This window comes from Xylocopa sonorina, chromosome 4 (assembly GCF_050948175.1).
Source record: "Xylocopa sonorina isolate GNS202 chromosome 4, iyXylSono1_principal, whole genome shotgun sequence".
NCBI classification, from domain to species: domain Eukaryota; kingdom Metazoa; phylum Arthropoda; class Insecta; order Hymenoptera; family Apidae; genus Xylocopa; species Xylocopa sonorina.
The window spans coordinates 6,535,891-6,555,479 of record NC_135196.1 but is presented as its reverse complement, the minus strand read 5'-3'; the positions used below and the strand labels follow the sequence as shown (position 1 = coordinate 6,555,479).

The 19,589-nt window shown below is 39.6% G+C and overlaps 1 protein-coding gene across 1 annotated transcript in view; it reads right to left on the bottom strand.

The window, feature by feature from the left end:
• The window catches only part of Krt95d (phosphofurin acidic cluster sorting protein KrT95D), a 63,983-nt gene extending 44,553 nt beyond the window's left edge, over window positions 1–19,430 (bottom strand). Inside the window, exon 1 of the mRNA XM_076893346.1 lies at window positions 19,252–19,430. Within this exon, the coding sequence (XP_076749461.1) occupies window positions 19,252–19,355 (104 nt within the window). The 5' untranslated portion in view covers window positions 19,356–19,430. The remainder of the gene's footprint in view (window positions 1–19,251) is intronic.
• Window positions 19,431–19,589: the final 159 nt, after the last annotated feature.

Here is a 19,589-nt window from a genome sequence, read left to right as displayed (position 1 = left end):
ATTTCGAAAACACAGCGCAGAAGCTGCGACAGTTCTTCCTTGACACAATTCCCAGCTCGAACAACCCTCATTAGCAACATTCGCTTAACACGATTTCGATACGACCAGGTACAAATTAACAATATCACCAAAGGTATGTAATTCCATTGGTACCACGCGAATGCTTAGCCGTCCTCCGCGACTATTTGCGCCCTGGCGAACCTCTAAACGGTTGCCTCCCCTCGTCGTTTCCCACGGCACTTCTCTCGTCCCATTCAGAACGAACGAATTCCGAAAACCGATTACGAATAAAGACGGGAGCGGTGAATTAATAAGCCCGGTCCCGACAAAGGTTCGAGGGCGACGAGGGAGGGGAAAGATGGCTGTCATCCTGGCAGCGGCGTGTCCCACGAAAAACCTAATTTCAACGGGAATTACGGAGAGACGATCCACCCCCGCGTTGGCGTGCCGGCCTTTTCCAAGACGAATCGATTTCCGTTGTTTGTTACCCGGGCCCCGTTGCGTCTCGCGTGTCGCCTAAGCGAATCTTCCCGATTATCGATTTTCCTACGGGCTTATTCCCGCCCCGCGTATACGTGCACGCCGGATTCCCACGAATTCTACGCCGGCGCTACGCCCACTCGCCGTTTCTTACGTACGCGGAATTTCTATCGAAACGGGTCGGGGCACAGGTGTCGAAGCTTTTCAATTTGCGCCAGCGTAATGAGCGCCAGATAATTGCACGGCCTGCTGGAGGTCTGTGCCATCCGAGAAATAATTAACTACTGAGAAATACAAGTTTTTCTGACGATCGTGCAACCCCCCTGCGACACGATCTGACAAATTTTTGTGTTAGAAAAGAAGGAGATTCGAAGGAGAAGTGAGAAGTACGTACCACCTCTTGGGGTGAGGCGATCGTGCAACCCCCTTGCGACGCGAGCTGACAAATTTTACGTTACGAAAGATTCGTAGAACGTTCGAATGTTTGATGGAACAAGGCGATAATGACGTTTATAATCGCGATAGTATTTAGTTTTATCAGCAGTTTGAACAGATTTTTAGGGTAGCTAAGGACGTCTGCTTCGACGGCCACGGTTTTCGCTTAACGACGCGCAGGTTGAAGGGGTGAAAATCTCTCTCGAAGTTGAGGATGGAAAATATAATTGGAATATTAAAAGTTTCGAGGAAAGTTCGTTTATTTTGCCGATGGGAGGATCGTTGGGGAGTACGCGGTTTTGCAATTAAACTACGGTATTAGAAAGGATTAATGGAAAGTGGGGTGAAGTTGTACTGTTAGCGGGTTGAGGTAAGGCGTGGCTAAGATGGGGTAATCGTGTGATGAATAAAGCTGAAGGGGTTTCAGATTATTCATTTGCAACCGTGCAGCTTTATATAATACGTGTTACGTAAATGAAATATATTTGTATATTGTTCGAGCAAAATTTTAAAACAAAATATAAGACTAATTTTATCGAGATGTAAAATTAATAATTAAATCAGGAAAAAATGGAGATATCGATTTTCTGTCATCCCTGAAGTGCAAGTTTTTAATCAGAGGTATATATATATTTTGTAAACAAGCTGGTTATGCGGAAACAGGTTTTAGAAACAATAAAATTAGAATCCACAGGCGGAGCCAATTCGTAAATAAATTTACGCGCCGGCTAAAATTAAACGATGCATTAAAAGACAAGACAATAACATTCGACTAGTTGTCCGGTTAAAAGTTAAGCTCTCATTACGGTATTTAGGCAATTACAGCGAGTAATTTCAGTGTTTGGACGTCCTGTAATTTAAGCTGTCTCGTCTTGTAAATGTGTCCGCGTTAAACAAGACGTGTTGGCTTGCAATTACGCCGAAGCGCGGATTTAATCTGCGGAAGTGTAAAGTTAATTCAATTAAGTCGAAGCATGAACTATTTACTGTTAAGATAAATCACATGTAAAACGATATTTATGATATATAAAACATTGTACAATTATAATACTCGATAAGAGGAAGAAGAAAGAAGAAGAACTGCAGCAAATAAAAAAAAGAAGAAGAAAACAATATTACGGACAATGTAAAGGGGTAACTTCGAAACGTCAACGTAAGAAAAGCAATAGAAACAGCCAAAAAAATAAAGAATAGCAGAGGGGTGATTCTAGCAACGATGGAGAACACGGAGAGGAAGAAGAAATTAATGGAGAAGAAAAGACGAGCATAAAGAAGAATTCTCAACGCGAAGACAAAATAAGACGAGAAGAAGATTGAAGACTGTAGCAAAGAATGAACGAAGAAAAGGAAAAAGGGTGTAGATGAAGTATGCTAAGATAATGATAGATGGATGGCGGAGATGTGGCGAAACAAAATGGAGCACCACCAGATCTAGCAGGGGGAAGGGTTTTAAGTAAGGTGGTAAGTACAGGTGAAGATCGTCGAGGGTAAAAAAGGGTGAGAACGGAAAACACAGATAGGAAAGAAATAAAAATGGTGAAATATAGTAAGAGAACAGAGAAACGATGATATACGCTATAAAATTCGTCCTTTCGCATAACCTAGTCATCGAATTGCATGAGAAATCGTGATATAAAATGTAAAAGCGAGCCAAGTTGTCGCTGGAAGGCAAATATTTACTTTCAATACGTTCCAATTACCACCATTGTTACTTTCACTCATAATGTGTTCTTAACCGAAGGAAGAAATTAGACGATAACCGATTCATCGAGATACGATAAGAAAAGAACGAATACACGCGTGTGAACTTGATTATGTAGGAGGAAGTAAATTATATATGTAAATCGCAATACATTTTCATGACTTAATCATCTAATTCCACGCACTACTTACCGATGACTTGCTTCGCGTTTTTATACTTGTTTTAATATTAGCAATTACCGGAAAAAAGGCTTGGACGAGTAAAAAAATTTTTTCAGCGTAAAAAGAGAGCGACTCTCATCGTAAAGCGTATTTTTTCTGCGAAACTAACACAATCGTCGGTAGAAATATCGATCGTGGAACGCGTGCAATGCAGATCTCTGAAATCAATGACCTAGCGCATGCAGCGTATGTCACACGCCATTCAAGATCTCAGTGATGTAACAGAGTGAACTTGAAATCGCATCCCACGAGCGTATTAAAGGCCACGTGCTATTCAAATGTTCTCTAGAAAAAAAAAAAAATATGAATGTCTCGCAAGAAATATGCTACTTTCAACATTATTCCATTATAATTTTACTGCGTACACGTAGTCCTCAATTCGTTATTTCTTCTTTCTTCTCTTGGTATCCCAAAGCGATACTTTATTTCTTATCACTATTCAAATAGCAGGACACATGTTTTTACGCACGCGATGTACGCTTCCACGACAAACATTTTGAGCAACAAACCAATCTCGTAAAACGACGTCAAGATAAAAGTTCTCGAGGTATGCGAAAGATATGGTACGCGTGATTCACACGTTGAAAAGTGATAAAAATTATTCTAAACATACCGACACATGTACGAGCGAGAAGATACGCATAAATGGTCAGTGCTTTGTATTTGAGTTTGATTGGCAAGCGTGTATCTTTAAAAATACCAACAGATGTGTCGTCGATGTGAACAAGTGTTAATGTCTACAATAAACTGATAAGAAATTATTAACTTCCAACTTTCTACTCCAATCGAGTTGATTCGAACAGTGTGAACGAGAATCGAGTGATCTTCGTAAATCTTGGGAGAAAGTATTCCGACAGGGTCGCCTACGCAATTTTATACACGTGTATTTAAAACGAGAGGAAGGTAATGTGCAGGTGAAAAAAAAGCATAACAGGTGTCTATTCAGTTAATTAAGTCGATCTCAAAAGAATGCCTGGCACTCTTTATTGGCACCCCGTGCACGTCTGCTTAGCGTCCCGTAAAAGAAGGCGTTACGCCTATAATCTCTCGTGTTTCAACTCCATTAGTATACATGACACTTCAAAGGAGGAAAAGTGTCCTTCAAAGAACCGTGTACCAAGACCTTCCCTTATTATTAGAAATTCAATCGATCCGTCATGGTTCACCAGTTGTTTAATTTCCCGTTAGCAGGGTCTTTGTACACGCATCGAGTGTGCGTTTATGTATATGCGTGTGTGTCTCTGTGTGTGTATGTTGCAAGAGCGAGAGGCATCGTTCAGGAATTTAGAACAGTTCTGGCAAATGCTCTCGAGATCGTTGATCGAGCTTTTTCTAGGTCGAGCGTTTTGATAAGATACGCGAAAACGTGACCACCCTAATCTAACCACGGACACCTGGACACATTTTAATGCACGCGAGAGCACATACACGATTGCATGCTAAATATCGTTGTATAAATATAACGTTGCCATTCATGTAATCGCGAGATGAAGTAATCTTTCGTTTTTTCATCAGCAGACACGGTTGCGACGGCAGCCATTTTGGTACCATCGAATTCCTCCAAAATTATTGTTCTATATAAGTGCACGAAAGTGACTGATTCTAAATATCAATTCATACATTGCATTTTTTTATATTTTTGCTCCTATCTTGGAAACTGTGTTAAATAAAGCATCAATCACGATAATAAATATCGAAGAGAATGTATAAATACCTAATAAGAGAGAATAGAATTTTTCCGAGGACTTTTATTTTAAACACGAATAAGAGGACTCGAAAATAGTCACGATATTATTCATAAGCATTTCACCACTGAATATCTCTAGATAGAATTTACGAAAACGACAATTACAATAAATCGTGTGGAGATAACGTGTGAACCACTTGTTCTAGCTATCAATCATCGCTCATATCATAATCGGGAAAATGTTATACACGATAGAATCAGAACAAACCACTCGCATACATTTTCATCCTACTTCTCACGTAGATTCATCCACTTCCTACTCCCAATACAGAATAAACAATACCTCGTACCATTTTCCCCTTTCTTTTACCACGTTGAACACCACAATGGTCGTCAGAGTGCAACAACTATTTGCAATTTGAAAAAGTTGAATGAAAATTGGCAATCGATGCATTCTGAAGATCATCGTTACCTAGAGAACGTCTTGAAGTAAAATACACGCTAATGAGCAATTGAAAATCTTCATTAGATCAAAACAGAAAGATTCGTTTTCAATTGTGACGCCTTGAAAGAAGCATTCGATTTCCGCGTGGCAGTCAACGCGTTGAATTCGAAACGAAGTTCCTAGATTTATTCAGGCGACCATCAGGCCTGTGACACCTCGCGAAGAGGATGACACTAATGAAACAATGTCGCGTCGCGTTCGCGCGAAACCTTTCAATGCCTTTTCGCACATATCCACCGGCAGTGGTAGATTAGGCATATTACGATAGAGATAGGTGAACGGTAGGCGTATCAGAATCGTTTGCATAATAACGACGCAGTCGCTTCGGGCGAGAGCCCGCGAACTATGCCCGTTATTACTTGATCGAATGATAAGGTAAGTACTATCAAAATTTACCAGCCTAATGCTTAATGGACAGGTCCGACCAGCGGTGATTCTCATGCACGAACGAACCTCGACAATCTCCGATTGTTAGAGCGGATCAAACTCGCTAACGCGAAGATATTATCGCTTCAAACACCTGATCAGCGCGTAGGTCGCGGTGATAACGAGCGGATAGCAATGGGACCCGGGTATTTCTGTGAGATTAAGAGGAGGATAGTCGCGAGTAATGTCTCGTCTGAACGGTTAACTGTTTTTCGACACGGTACCACCAAATGGCAGAAAATTCGTAACACGAGTACCACGTTTCGAGAACCTTCCGATACGTTCACACGAGCATGAGTAATACCGATGTAAAGCGTCACGATTGACGTAGGCGTGTGCTACGAGAAAATGTAATTAGCATTGTTAACCGAGGCTTCTCCTGATTTTGTACATTTGCATACTGCGTGCTCAAAGAAATTGCCATTACGTTCGCAGAAAGTTATTCGTGTTAAATACCAGCGTTTGGACTGGAAAAGGGGAAGACTCGATGAAGTTACGCATTGGAGGGAGCTGCTGGAGACGACGAATTTGTTTGGGCAAAAATTATGGAAACGAATCGACCAAGTCGTTGTAAATATACTATAAAATTGTAATTAATTTCCAGGCGATTTTAAGCGTAGTTAAATACTAGTGTTTAGACTGAAAAAGGGGAAGAGACTCGATGAAGTTACGCATTGGAGAGAGCTGCTGGAGAAAACGAATTTGTTTGAACAAAAATGATGGAAACGAATCGACCAAGTCATTGTAAATATACTATAAAACTGTAATTAATTTCCAAATGATCGCGTACGATTTTAGAACTGTCGTAAATCATCAGTCCTTCCACAGCTGTAACGTCTCTCAGGGATCCATACAGATCCACGAGATGAAGCATACAGAGAATAATTCATACAGCTACAGAACTCTATAAATATTGAATTATCAGGTCTGGTGAAGAATTTCATTGGTATCTCGCATCGCATTCTTCGCAATACTTTATCTCGCGTCTATGTACGTAGCTGACGACCGAACGCAATTACATCGACAAATTTGTCGTGTGCTCTGATTTCAAACGAACTGAATTATTCAGATCAATCAGATCGCAGACACGACACAGAATATATTAAACGTGAAGCGTATCGAAATGAAAATCCCCTCTGTCTCGCGCTCTTTAAAAAAAAAAATAGAGCTTAAACTGAAATCCGATTGAAAAATAACAGGAACAGATGGAAACATTCGTCGAACGCTTCTCACCGTCGACACGTGTTATCGATCGCTGTGTTCAATTTTGATTTATGAAAGTTCGACTGAAAATGAAGAGGATTCACGTGAATCCAAGTTAAACCATTTAATTAACCTGTAAATGCACGCGCGGATACCTACGATCCAACGTTTACCTATTTTTTTTTTTCATCGAGGCAGAGATTCTCTGGAAAAGTTCGCGGGAAAAGATTTCTACGCGCTCAACATTGCACCTTCCGCATTGCACCAGATCGTCGTTACGTCACTGTTTCACCCTTGCCAAGCGGCGGGGTTGCGCGCGATTTTCCTTCGCTAGTCGAATTTCCACGGCTGCACGGGTGTATCAGTTTCGCGACACGGAAAAGCGTAATTACCGGCTGGTGCGATTCCATCTTTGGCCATAAGCGAGAGACGAACTTGCTCTAATAATTAATTGAATGAAATCCCCCGTTGTACGTTAAACTGCGAACCGTGGATCACGGAAATGGAACGCGACGCGAGTTTCCACTTCGAACTCGAACCGTAAATGGTTCGCACGAGGACGCCACTGCTGAACCGTGGAAAAACAACGCGATAAAATTGAATTTACTATATTTAGTAATGTATTTAGATAATTATCAGAGGCGACACGTCACTCTATGTGAGTCATAATGGTTTATTCTGCGTCTCTCCATGATATCGCTAAGTGAAATGTTTCGTGCAAATGATGACTCGTTTTTTATCTGTTAATTTCAAACAGTTAGCAATGTAAATTAACAAATTGAATGCGCAAGAGAATTCTAATTACTGTTTTTATGTAAGATGTGTACTGCTAAGTACTCTGAAATTGTTTTCCAATAAATGGCTAATGAGAACTTAGATATTCGTCTACTGATAATTTGACCCTTCCAACATTTTTCACATAGCATTTGTCATCCTACAAATGTACGAAAAATAATATATTACATCGCTAAGACAAATTTCTAAATATCTACACAATCTATCATCGTTCGATCCTCCATTTTGTAACCATAAATCACAGCTCAAAATACGATGTAACTAGCATTAAATTTAAGTTCAAGCCACATTCTCATTCGATATCCATAAAAAAAACACAATGTACAACACTTCATCGTCCTGAATTTAGCAAATAGTGGACCAACGAATAATCGATGGCACATGTGCCCATAGGAATCGCAAAAATCATAAGGCGAAGGGGTGAACCAGGGTGTAACGGAAGTACACGAACGCGTTGCCGCCATTAAAGCAACTCCTCCGGGTGGCACGAGTTCATTTCCACTCGGAAATAATCGTTTCGTATCGTTGCCAGAAAAACATTAAAGCCAGCCGATAAGGAAAGCCTTTTAACCGCTCTGTAGTGACCTTGCATGCCCAAACGATTCGTGATTACCACGCTATTATTCTCTTCCGCTGACGGCGCTCGCTTTATAGCTTTTCCTGCCGAACGTGAAGTCATTTTTCCACCGCTCGCTCGTTCCTCGCTGGACATGCACGCGCTCTGGTTGATAGAGGCACCTGTCGTTACAGAATCGTGGACATCGCGCATCGTGCACGACCTCACGCGTTGGATTCGTCCGTGGAATTTAGTTCATCGCAGCATTAACACGTTACGAGCCGTCTGCACATATTTGTTCGGCTCACTAATCTCAAGGCAAAGTCCGTGTACACTTTTGTCAGTTACGCTACGTAGGATACACGCTGTCGAACGTTGCGACGTGTACTTTAATTTTTATTCCACGTGTATTTTAATTCATTAAAATTAATAGAGCGCATTGTGGTTGTTGAAATTGCTTTTAGGTCAGAGTGTGTATTATTTGAATGTGTACGAAGGGATTTTTTTAAGTTATTTATATGTTGTCAACAGTGGACAATTTATGTACCATCGAAGAAGAATTTGTAATCATTCATTTAATCATTTTATTATATGGATTTATTAGTTATTGAGCGGTCTCGTTGAGATTTCTGCGGGGCAATGCTTGAGCTCCTGTACGAAGAGATACTTTTAGAATCTTTGTACCTCGGGGCTTAAAGAGATGATCGATATCTACGAAAACAATCTATGAGCGTTTTGCATATTTTGTATAGAGACGAACGGAATTTATTGGGACGAGATTTATTCTGCTGGAACAGTTTAAGGTTTCAGAAACGATGTTTAAAATAATAATACATGGTTTGCTGGACAATATTATCTAGCCTTGTCTGCAGTTTATTGGACCGTTGAAAGAAAGAAAAACCATTTTTATCGCAAAAACAGAACAAAATTGGAAAAGTAAACTGTTAGCAAAAGCGTCGTCCACTGTTTCGATGCGTGGAATCGATTAAACGCGCGCAAACCTTTGCGAAAATACCACGTGCACTTTTGTGCAGCTGTCTCGTAAAAGAAGAAACCTATAATCTCCCGTTTCGAGACCGTTAATCCCAAGTTTAATGACCGTCTTGTCCTTTCCACGAGCTACTTTATTTGTGCGAGAGTTGGATGAGTGGTGGAAAATGAAATTTTGTTCCAATCTGCAAGAAAGGTGTTGCTTCTACTTTGAACGAACAAGCTTGCAAGATCTTAGAAATGCGAGCGAAAATACAATGTAAGACAGAATTCTTAATGCAGTAGAATATCTTTCCATAATTTTCAACTTCTAATTATTTTTGTGAAAGAGCAGAAAAAATTTCTAACCTTACTGGACGCGAATTTCAGGAAAATGTAAATAAAAAGGGGGAAATTCTAGCCGAGTGAGTCACTCGATTAAAGGGAAACAAAAGGGAGAAACGAGATCGTTCGTTAAAAGAAGCTCGAATCTAAAATGCAAATTATGAAGTAAACGGTTCCATTATAAAAGAATTGTCTTTCCGTGATAGCAGAACTTTCATTATATACTCTGATAGCACTGATTCTGCGCGATCCTCGTTTTAAATATTTGCATTTAAAGGTAAAATAAAAGCCAATGATGAACCTGCAGAGGAAAAATTGAGCAACGAGTTTTATAACATTTATATCGGATTCAGAATTTTAATTCCAGAGTCCACATCGATCTTCGACGTAAGAGAAAATTCACTGGACATTATTTCTATTCGTAGAATATTCCATCAAAAAATAATTTTATATCTTCCACAATTTTACAGATTTATTCTCATGGATGACAGAGAAAAAAACGTTCCGCTAAAAAATAAATTGGCAACGGTTTTCTAATTTGCATAAGGGTGTCAGAAAGTAATATTTATCATAGCGTAAACCCAATAATCACGTATGAATCTAACGAGTTAGCAAGGAATTATTATAATATTCGCAGAAAGGAATTCAGTCACAAAATTAACCATGCAATTATTGTAAATTAAATTTGGATTCATAATTATCGCGATCCTGATGAGCAAACAACGCGGTTAATGATTAGAAAATATTTTACTGTGTACACGCGCCTACGCGCGATATTTGTTCGTAAAATACGAAGGAAACGAAATGCGCGGAATGCATGTGCCAAAAAAACATTACTCGCTTCGTACACCTTCGTCCAAAAGTATAGCGATACTTATTACCGTCAATGAATCGTTATTAATAAAATTGTGATATCAATTTTCGAATTATATAAAACAATTATTGCAATGCTTCAAACAATCAAACGTTTATACAATATCAATATTATATAATCAATTCCTCTTCTTCGTTTCATAAAGATTGCACTATGCTTCAATGCGATTATTCCTTCCATTAAACCATACATAAAAATCGCAGTACAATGAAACCATTGATGAAAATATTAAATTCACTCTATGACTTCGATCATCGAATCAATTTTCTAATTTTTCCAACGGATACTTCCTCTAGGCATCTCTCAATATAATCAGCGAGATGCCTAATGATTTATTCGTCAAGCGTATCCTCTAATGAAATTTATGACCGATATCACGACCATTCTGACGTATCTACACATATGTATCCTACAATCCAGAAAGCTGATATTTCTTAATAATTTTCAACGAAAAATTGCAAATACGCGCGTAATACAAGTACATCTCGTCACGAGATGAAATCAAGGGATGAATTCGCTTGCAAGGGTGGCAAAACAATTCGTCGATCTACACACATGTATCCTACAATCCAGAAAGCTAATGTTTCTTAATAATTTCCAACGAAAAAATACACATACGCGCATAATACAAATACATCTCGACGTGCGATGGAATCAAGGGATGAATTCGCTCGCAAGGGTGGCAAAACGATTCGTCCTCGGCGCGGTCCTCGCGATCGCGCGCGTTAACCGAACCGGAAATCCACTTTTCCGCGGACGAACGCGTCATTTTTTCCCCTCGATTGTTCGCAGCCTGGCTGGTTTCGCCAGGAAATTCGGTCGGGCGCGTTTTCACGCGCGTAACCTCCAATCGAATCGCGGACACTCGCGATCGTTACGGGGCCCCGATAATAAATTGCAAGCGTGCGCCAGCTACTCTCCGCGTTAAACGATTGCATCTGCTCGTACGTATCCACGCCGGCTGATAACGAGATGGACGGCCCGGATAAATAGTTAATGAGCGACCGCAAGTCCAGATAAAGTTCGCCGTTGTCCACCGTTGAATGCCACGTTTGTATTACGGTGATTCACAGAGGTTCCTGCGTCATATTGGATAGTAAGCCGAGTATATACAAAACAGGGGTGGTTTTTGCGTACACGACGAAATGAACGAAGGATATCGAGCAATGCTTCTTTAGCTAAGATCTCGTTCTAGAGAAGATAGAGAAGATAGAATTTGGAAAGTTCGACACTTGACTGTACAACTAACAAATTAATATGATGATCTATAACTGCACAAATGGTTCTGTCATGTAATAGTGTAGAATAGATTTAGCATGTGAAAGGATATTTTCTTGTAAGAAAAAGATCGTTTTTTCAGAAGAATATAAAAGACATAATACTGGAGTCAACGTAAGTTATCGTAGAAGATAGCTGTATTGTATATAACAAATGAATGAAATTTGTTGGTATTAAGTTATACGAACGAAAAGTCTCGTGGTCCCCGGAAAGAAAAATGCGAGAGATCTACGCTATTAAAGAATTTTTCCCGGTGGCCACAAATCAATGCCTCGGCGACACGACATCCGCTCTGAGTCACAATCAGTCACCGCGTAAAACCGTAATGCAGTCGGTCGTGCCACGGTTCGACGACTTCGGCTATCGCGCGAGATAAAGAAACCCATTCACTCGGGATGGGGAAAAAGAAAGCGAGTAAATCGGCGGGATTAATCGATAAATCGGTGACCCGGATCGGTACGATCGCGGCGAGTGCGGGGCCGATTTTTCGCCGCTCGTTGGCCCCGATGCGAGCAATAATTGCTCTTTCGTTCGAGGCTCCTCGTTTTTCTCTCTCCTCGCCGGCGAACAGCCTCGACCGCGCGCGATGACTAATGAGAAACTCTTCTAGGGGTCTCTAGAATTCGTGCGACACACCAGCTCTATCGAAACTTCGACGCAGACACGTCCGATGAAAATGTCTTTACCACGAGTGGTTGGTAACGAGAGAGGATTAAGGGTCGATGCGATTCGTCGAGTGTGTCTCGAATTATACTTCCTTTTTTACTTTCAAAACTTTGTATCTTCGTTCTCGATTATTTATAAAATCGTTCGATGGTCGTCTGCCGGAAATATAATCGATTCATCAACCAACCTCTTCAACTTTTCGATTATCCAAATTAAAAATCTTATATCGAAGCGCGTGCACTTTATTCTTAGATTATATTGGATTTTCAGATGTTTGCCTTTAATTTTAGCACTTTAATCATCTTCTTCGCTTCAGGCAGTGTGCAGTTACCATCTTCGGTTAAAAGCAAACGCAAACGGTAATATCCACGTCGCGATATTAAATCATTAACTGAAACAGAGGAAGAGATCGGAGCCCAAAATTCGTACTGTTTGAAGAGCAGGTGATTGAATGAAATTCGTGAGACTGTTTAGAGCAGAACTATGGTAGAGTGCTACTAAAAACGCAGAAACGTTCGAAGCAACCTTCCAATTGAAAATTGAAAAATAACAGAAACAGATGAAAATACACATCGAACGCTTGTCACTAACGACACATGTTACCGATCGTTATGTACAATTACGATTTATGAAAGTTCGATTTGAAAATGATACTTAGGAAAATGATTCACGTGACTCCAAGTTAAACCATTTAATTATCTCATGAATGCACGCGTGGGTACCTACGATCTAACGATTACCTATTTTTCTTCATCGATCGAAATTCGTACTGTTTAAAGAGCAGCTGATTGAATGAAATTTTAGAACAGAACTACGATAGAGCGCTACTAAAAACGCAGAAACGTTCGAAGCAACCTTCCTACGTCTATCAATCGGTAAATCCGAATGATCCCATTTAACGAGCAATTTGCAGTGATTTCGATTAGACGAGGCGCGCAATGTGGCGAAACAATGGAAAACAGAAATCCATTTACGGGTCGCCGGTTATTAATACCTGTCTTGAATGACAGCCAATTCGATTTGGTTATCGGTCCCGGCGGAACTGCGGCTGCCACGATCGAGAGGATCGGTTACGCCAAAAACAACCGAGTTCGCGGCGACGTTGGCTCCGCTGTTCGACAGAGTGTTACACTTTAGACCGGTTTATTATTAGCATTCATCTACGTTCGACGAGTTTGGCCGGTGTTTTAATGGAAATTCGAAAGCTGCTTATGGCCAGACGTATTAGCGTCCGTTTGATCGCTTGCCAGGCGAGCGAGGCTGTTCCACCCTTCTGGATGCTGTACTGCACTTATCCGTCCGGCTTCGAACGATAAATCTCGAGGGAACGATCGTAAACTCGTGACTGGCAGATAGTCTTTTTTATGAAATTCGGACTATAAACGCGATCGCTTCCTACCGTGGTTGCTTGCTACCTCTCGAAGAATACATCAGGACGAGAGTACGAGAAAACTGAGGTTCGTTGGTTAATGAGGTTGGCTAACTAGTTACTCGCAACTGTTGTATCAAAGAGTAGAGATGTAGTTGTACTCGCGATATTGAAATAACAACGTCTCATGTGTGAACTAGTCATTGTTACTATTATAGTCGCTTTAGGATGTAGTCAATGAAGCTCGTTAGTCTAATAGTCTTGATCTTCGACGACAAGGGTGAAAAGGGGAGGATATTGGCTTCCTCAGTGGTTTCGTGGGTCCTTTGATTACTACTTCGAGATGTACTGCAGGATATAATTCTTCCTGGACTTTTTCTGGCGTAAAACTTCGTGTGCATAGCTTTGTCTTTAAACTAAAATGAGGAACGTTTTTTATGATAAACGATTGATTTCTATTCGTCGATTTTGAATATAAATGGAAAATTTGATAAAGACTGGAAAATTAAACGGTAAATACTTCGAATGAATTATTCGTGCATTTAATCTCAATTAATTATCGATGTGTGGGTGGTCGCGCGTTGTTATCGACATATACGCGTAAGTAGTCGCAAATAATCTGTTGGACGATGAAATCTATACGCAAGACGGCGCCAAGTTATACTACATAAATATCTCCATCGTATACGTGTAAGTGTCTATGTTGTGCACGGATACGCGTACAGTTGAAAAATTAGGAACGATAATATACTGCAGAGATATTACAAAAATAAACAGCACGGATATTCGTACAAATTCCATTCTGCTGATAGAGCAATAAAGAGTTCCGATTGCATTATGGGAAAACAAACCAAGAGGCGAGTCAGCAACAAAAGTGCAATTAAACGTAATTAAATTTTTATTACGATCGAGTTACTCGACGATTTCATAATTAATCTGCAAACTGAAACGATTATAATTCCGCTTAACGTGATCAAGCGGAATTAAATCGCATTTAAGAGTAAGTATAGATTATTGAAATAACGAAAGAAAAATGAACTTTGGAGTGGCGACTTTGAGACTGGTTTCTCACCCCCTTGCGCGATCGTTTAATTTATCACAATGCTCGTAAAATGATAAGAAAAGCAAAGTATTAAAATTTTACGACGATAAAGTATAGTTTCCAGGCTATTACTTGCCACCGCAAGGAAATGGAATAATAAAGCTGAAATGAATTACCTGCGTCTACCTTTGTGGGAACGCAGATCCCTGTGTATCTTTGCGAGAAACGAAACAGTATAGTAACAGAATAAATTAATGTAAAACTTTGTTAGAAATTGTAACTTCAACAGTTCCGATCAATTTCTCGCCCAACTATTATTACAAGTTTCAATTACATACTACAAACATTAATTTCTTCGTTTCAACAGTTAACAATCGCTGGCAAATATTAAAAATGAGGCTAAGCACTCGTAAGAAATAATATTTTTATCCCTAAAGCAATATTTAATTTATTTTCGGTCACACAACGATAAAATAATGAAACTTTTGTTATTACCTTAAATATACCACATGTTACATAGAATGCTCGCGTTTTCTCTTCTCATAAATGTTATTTCTGAAAGCACTTCATAGTTTCGACCGACTTCGCTAATCTGACTAAATTCGCTTCTCGTAACTAGTCAATTATCCTTACAAATATATTCATCCCTAGACTTGTACAAATAATTACTCAAAACCATAATTTTATTAGTAACTTGACAATTTTTTGTCCTTCAAAGCTACTATTTCTTCTTTTATACGTTTAAACAAACACTAATCAGAAATAAACTAATATATACTTAATAAAAAGACTGAAAACTTGATATCGTACGATAAATATATGCTCTCGAATAGAATACACTGCGCTGATTTAACACGATAAAGATACGTATTCGAGTAGGATATACCGCAGATTTAATACGCTAAATAAATGTTTTCAACTAAGTACAATAAGCTTGATAAACGGAAATCGTTTAAGTGAACAATTCGTACTCGATTTAACGACCTAATACTAGCCAGCTCTGCGCGGAATACACTGGTATCAAAGGATGCCCGACAATAAATGGCTAATTAGGATTCGAATGAATCGACTGATTCTAGTAACTCCGTTCAACCGCGGACAATCGAGTTGGCGAGCCTTTCGAGATCTCCATTGGAATTGTAAATATTTTTCAAACACCGTTTCTGGCGGAAACCGTGTGAAAGCTGGAGTCTGTGAATAATTCAACGTAAAACCGACACAAGATCGATCTCGCGTCCAGCGAAACGCAATGAACTCGGCGTACACACCGCGTGTACACACGTACCGTGTTTGAAGAGGAAAGATCGCGGAATACGAACATATCCTTCTACAATTTTTCCTCGTTTCGAACCTGGCAAGTTCAATTTACAAAATACAAATATTTCCAAGACACGTACATGTATATCTATGATTGATGCTTCGAATAAAACGAAACATGGACTACGACCAACTATTCTTCAAAATCAAAGTTCAAAGTTAGTAAAACTTCTGCTATTTTCACGTGAGCTGTAATTATACATTGTACATTCGGTATGAAATAAAATGAAATGGATAACACAGGTTTCGTGCTAAATATTTTCGATCTCTTCGTCGTTCCTCGTGACGTTCGACATGGCAAATCTTTCGTGAAAGTCTCAACTGCCGCACACGCGTTTGTGCGATGATTTACGAAGGGATTCTCGAGCAGATGTAAGTTTAATCGTTTCGTTTAGCTTATCCAAACGGCGAGCACCGGCGTCTGTTGACGACCAACAGGTGGACCACGTTCATTACGAGTGTTCCATTGACCACGGAAGCGGAAAAGCAATGCTGACTTCGATATATCTTGCGAAACATTCGCGTGAACCATTTATTCGGCTGAATGAAGAGCAATCGTTAGTGGTGCTAATTAAAAATATTCTAGACTTACACACGGTTTGTAACACACGCTGTTTATGGCAATCGAACTTGAATAATTGGTATTTAAAATTTTTTTCTCGTCATTCTGTGTAAAACAAGTAGACAATGTTGCACTGAAATTGCGAAGAAAGAGTTTACGTGTCTTTAAACGCTTTGTTTCCGCGATATTTCGTGTATTTAAATTAAATAATTTTGTAAGTTAAGCAAGAAGTAATGATAACTGATAATTCTTGGATGAATCTACTTCAAATCTCGAAATTGACGAAATTTTAACAAGATCCTTGGCACCATTTCATCAAATTAATGATTCGTCGATTTAAAGCGATCTGTTCTTCTAAAAAGAAACTAATCGTATTCGTTCTATTTTTCGCCTCGAAAGCTTTTTCTCATTTCTAACGACGAAAGTTGGTCTTAATGGACCGTGCATAGTAATTTTTCATTTCTGATCCTCCAGCACCCTCTCTACAGGATGAAATCCTTTAATTATTTCCAGTAATACATTTCGATGCCACTGGTTATAAAGTCATTTATTATCGTACCGTAAAATAGCGAAGCAAGGACCATCATTATAATTACGATCCCTCTTAAATGATCATCTCGCATTTCTGAACGGTGGAATTAATAAATGTGCTAACGAGAGACGAGTTTTAAGAAATTTCTCAATATCATTTACCACCTACCATTATATTATCAATTATTTTTGTATTTAAATAATACATATCATATTTTCAGCTCAATAATTCATAAGTCGCTTCGTGTTAGAGTAACAACAATCTGAACACGAATCGTAAAGGACTTCCAGCAAGCGACGTTGAAAAACAAGCGAGAATTATCTCCAGACCTGTTGTTGACATTTCGAATAACAAGGAATTGAACTATGGAACTGTTCCCATCAGCATAGACATAGTTAAATAAGACGAAAATCATAACAGCGACGAGTCGACTGTTCTCTAAATGCTTCTTCACAGTACAATTTATTTAATTGTACTAACCAATCAGAAGAGATTAACAAGTATGTAAAGTCGAAAGTAATTTCAAGATATACTCTCGTTCTATTCTCGTAACGAATAATGTTAAAATGAAAACAATTCCATTTGTAGATAATATTCAAAAAAATTGTATGTAAAACTGTTGACACGTTAACTTAAAAAGTAAGATAATCGGAAGAAGGGTAAGAGGGAAGATATTAGTCATCGAGTGGATTCACCTTAATGTCGGATTAAACAGTAAACTACGCAATTGCACAGATATAAATTACGTCTGAGCGAATTACGTTGTTTGTGTACGATAAAATGATTAATACGCAATAAGTAGGCCATTATCAAGAACGTCGGCCAAGATTTGGAAGTCGAATAGTTAAATTACTGAATTACTGGATATACTCGATCGATTATCCTGACGTTCGAAAAAAGAGGAACAATCAATTTCGATATGGAAGGACTTGACGCGCTTTCTTACGCCATTATGAAATGTGGATGTCTCAAAGCGCGAAATAAAAGCGCAAACTTCGTCGAAATTAAATGTCTTTAAGTAGATCTACGTACTTGCGATTTTCGAATATAATTTCTCTATTGAATTATAGTTTAGTTGAACCCTCAACATCAATAAATAATTATTCGCTACTATAACACTTAATATTGTTGCCAATCTAGTAATTTTGGAGCAATATTTAGAGAATATTATCGAAACGAGCTTGTCCAAACAAAAAAGAATTTCTGACGAAACAATGGCTGATTTCTTAAACAGAATTTCAATTACCAAAAATAAACTAATAATTTCTTTAATTTTAAGGGAACGCAATGACACAAGAATAGCAAATAATTAGTTTATTTCGAATCGTACTATATGAAATCATCGCTTAAGACTACTTTACAGAAACGAATGGAAAAATAGTTGCGAACATACCTGCAAAGAATAATTCGCATAACCGTAAGGCAATTACGCATTTGTTTACCTTCAAATATGTAACCATTGCGAGAAGTGATACGCAATTTGAAAAGAAAACGACGCGATGCGATGATACATCACAGGATGATGGAAACCAAAATCAAACTGACGCACCCGCGGAAACGGACAACCATGACATTTGAGTGCGACGACATTCCATCCTACGAAAGCAAGAATTTCGGCGGAACGTATTCTAACCTAACGGGCATGCACGCACAATCGGTGTACGTTGTTTGTTTGACTCGCAATTTCTATTGTTCGCGCCTAACTATCAACCAGTGCAACGTCCCGACAATTTTCCCCTAATGCACACGACGATGGACATGAATAAAATTGTTAACATTCCAGCTTATTGCTCCCTCGAGTCGCATTTATTTACCCACCTCCATCATAAGTATTGCATATAAACAAACCTGAGGGAAAAAAAGAGAAAAAAATCAGCAGCATCAGAGAAACGTCGAACGATGAACAAAACGTATTAACAGGACAATACCATCGCGAACATAACCGAGATTATGTTGCACGTTCGGCGATCTGTCACGTTCGATTGACAGCTAGCATCCTACGATAGGCAGAGCGCGCCACGCAGTCCCAAACCTACACGCATTTCGAATAACCTACGAGGCGTATGTTATAAAAGAAATACATTAATCGGACGCAAGGTCAAAACGGTGGACGACGACAGGCGACCTTGGGGCAAGGGTGCGAACGGAAAAATGCGAGTGATAGTAGAAAAAAGGGCGTGTGAATGCCCGCCGAGTGTCTAGCGTCCACAGTGACACGGGCTAACAACATTTAATATCGCACGAGGGACGATGGCTGCGCGGATATTTAGCGTTAATTATCGTTTACCTGGGTATGCAGTTGGGTGCAGTGCAATCCACTTCCCAAGTGGCAAACAGCTTCATGGGAACGGGCCGGGTGGCCGGGGCCGTCGACTTCGTACGCTCCGCCATTTTTGGCCCGTCGGCCCACACAAACACTCACTACACCTTCGGTTCACCGCGGCTCGCGGCTGACTGACTGACGAAGCTCGCTCGTGGCGCCATTCGTGCGACACTTTCCGTGAGCCGGCGGAGAATTACGAAGACGCACGAAGACACCTTTCGGAGAGTCGGGGAAATAAACAAACATGAATTATATATCCGCTATAGGATCGTACTCGCAGTGCAATCGTATTACATATTAAT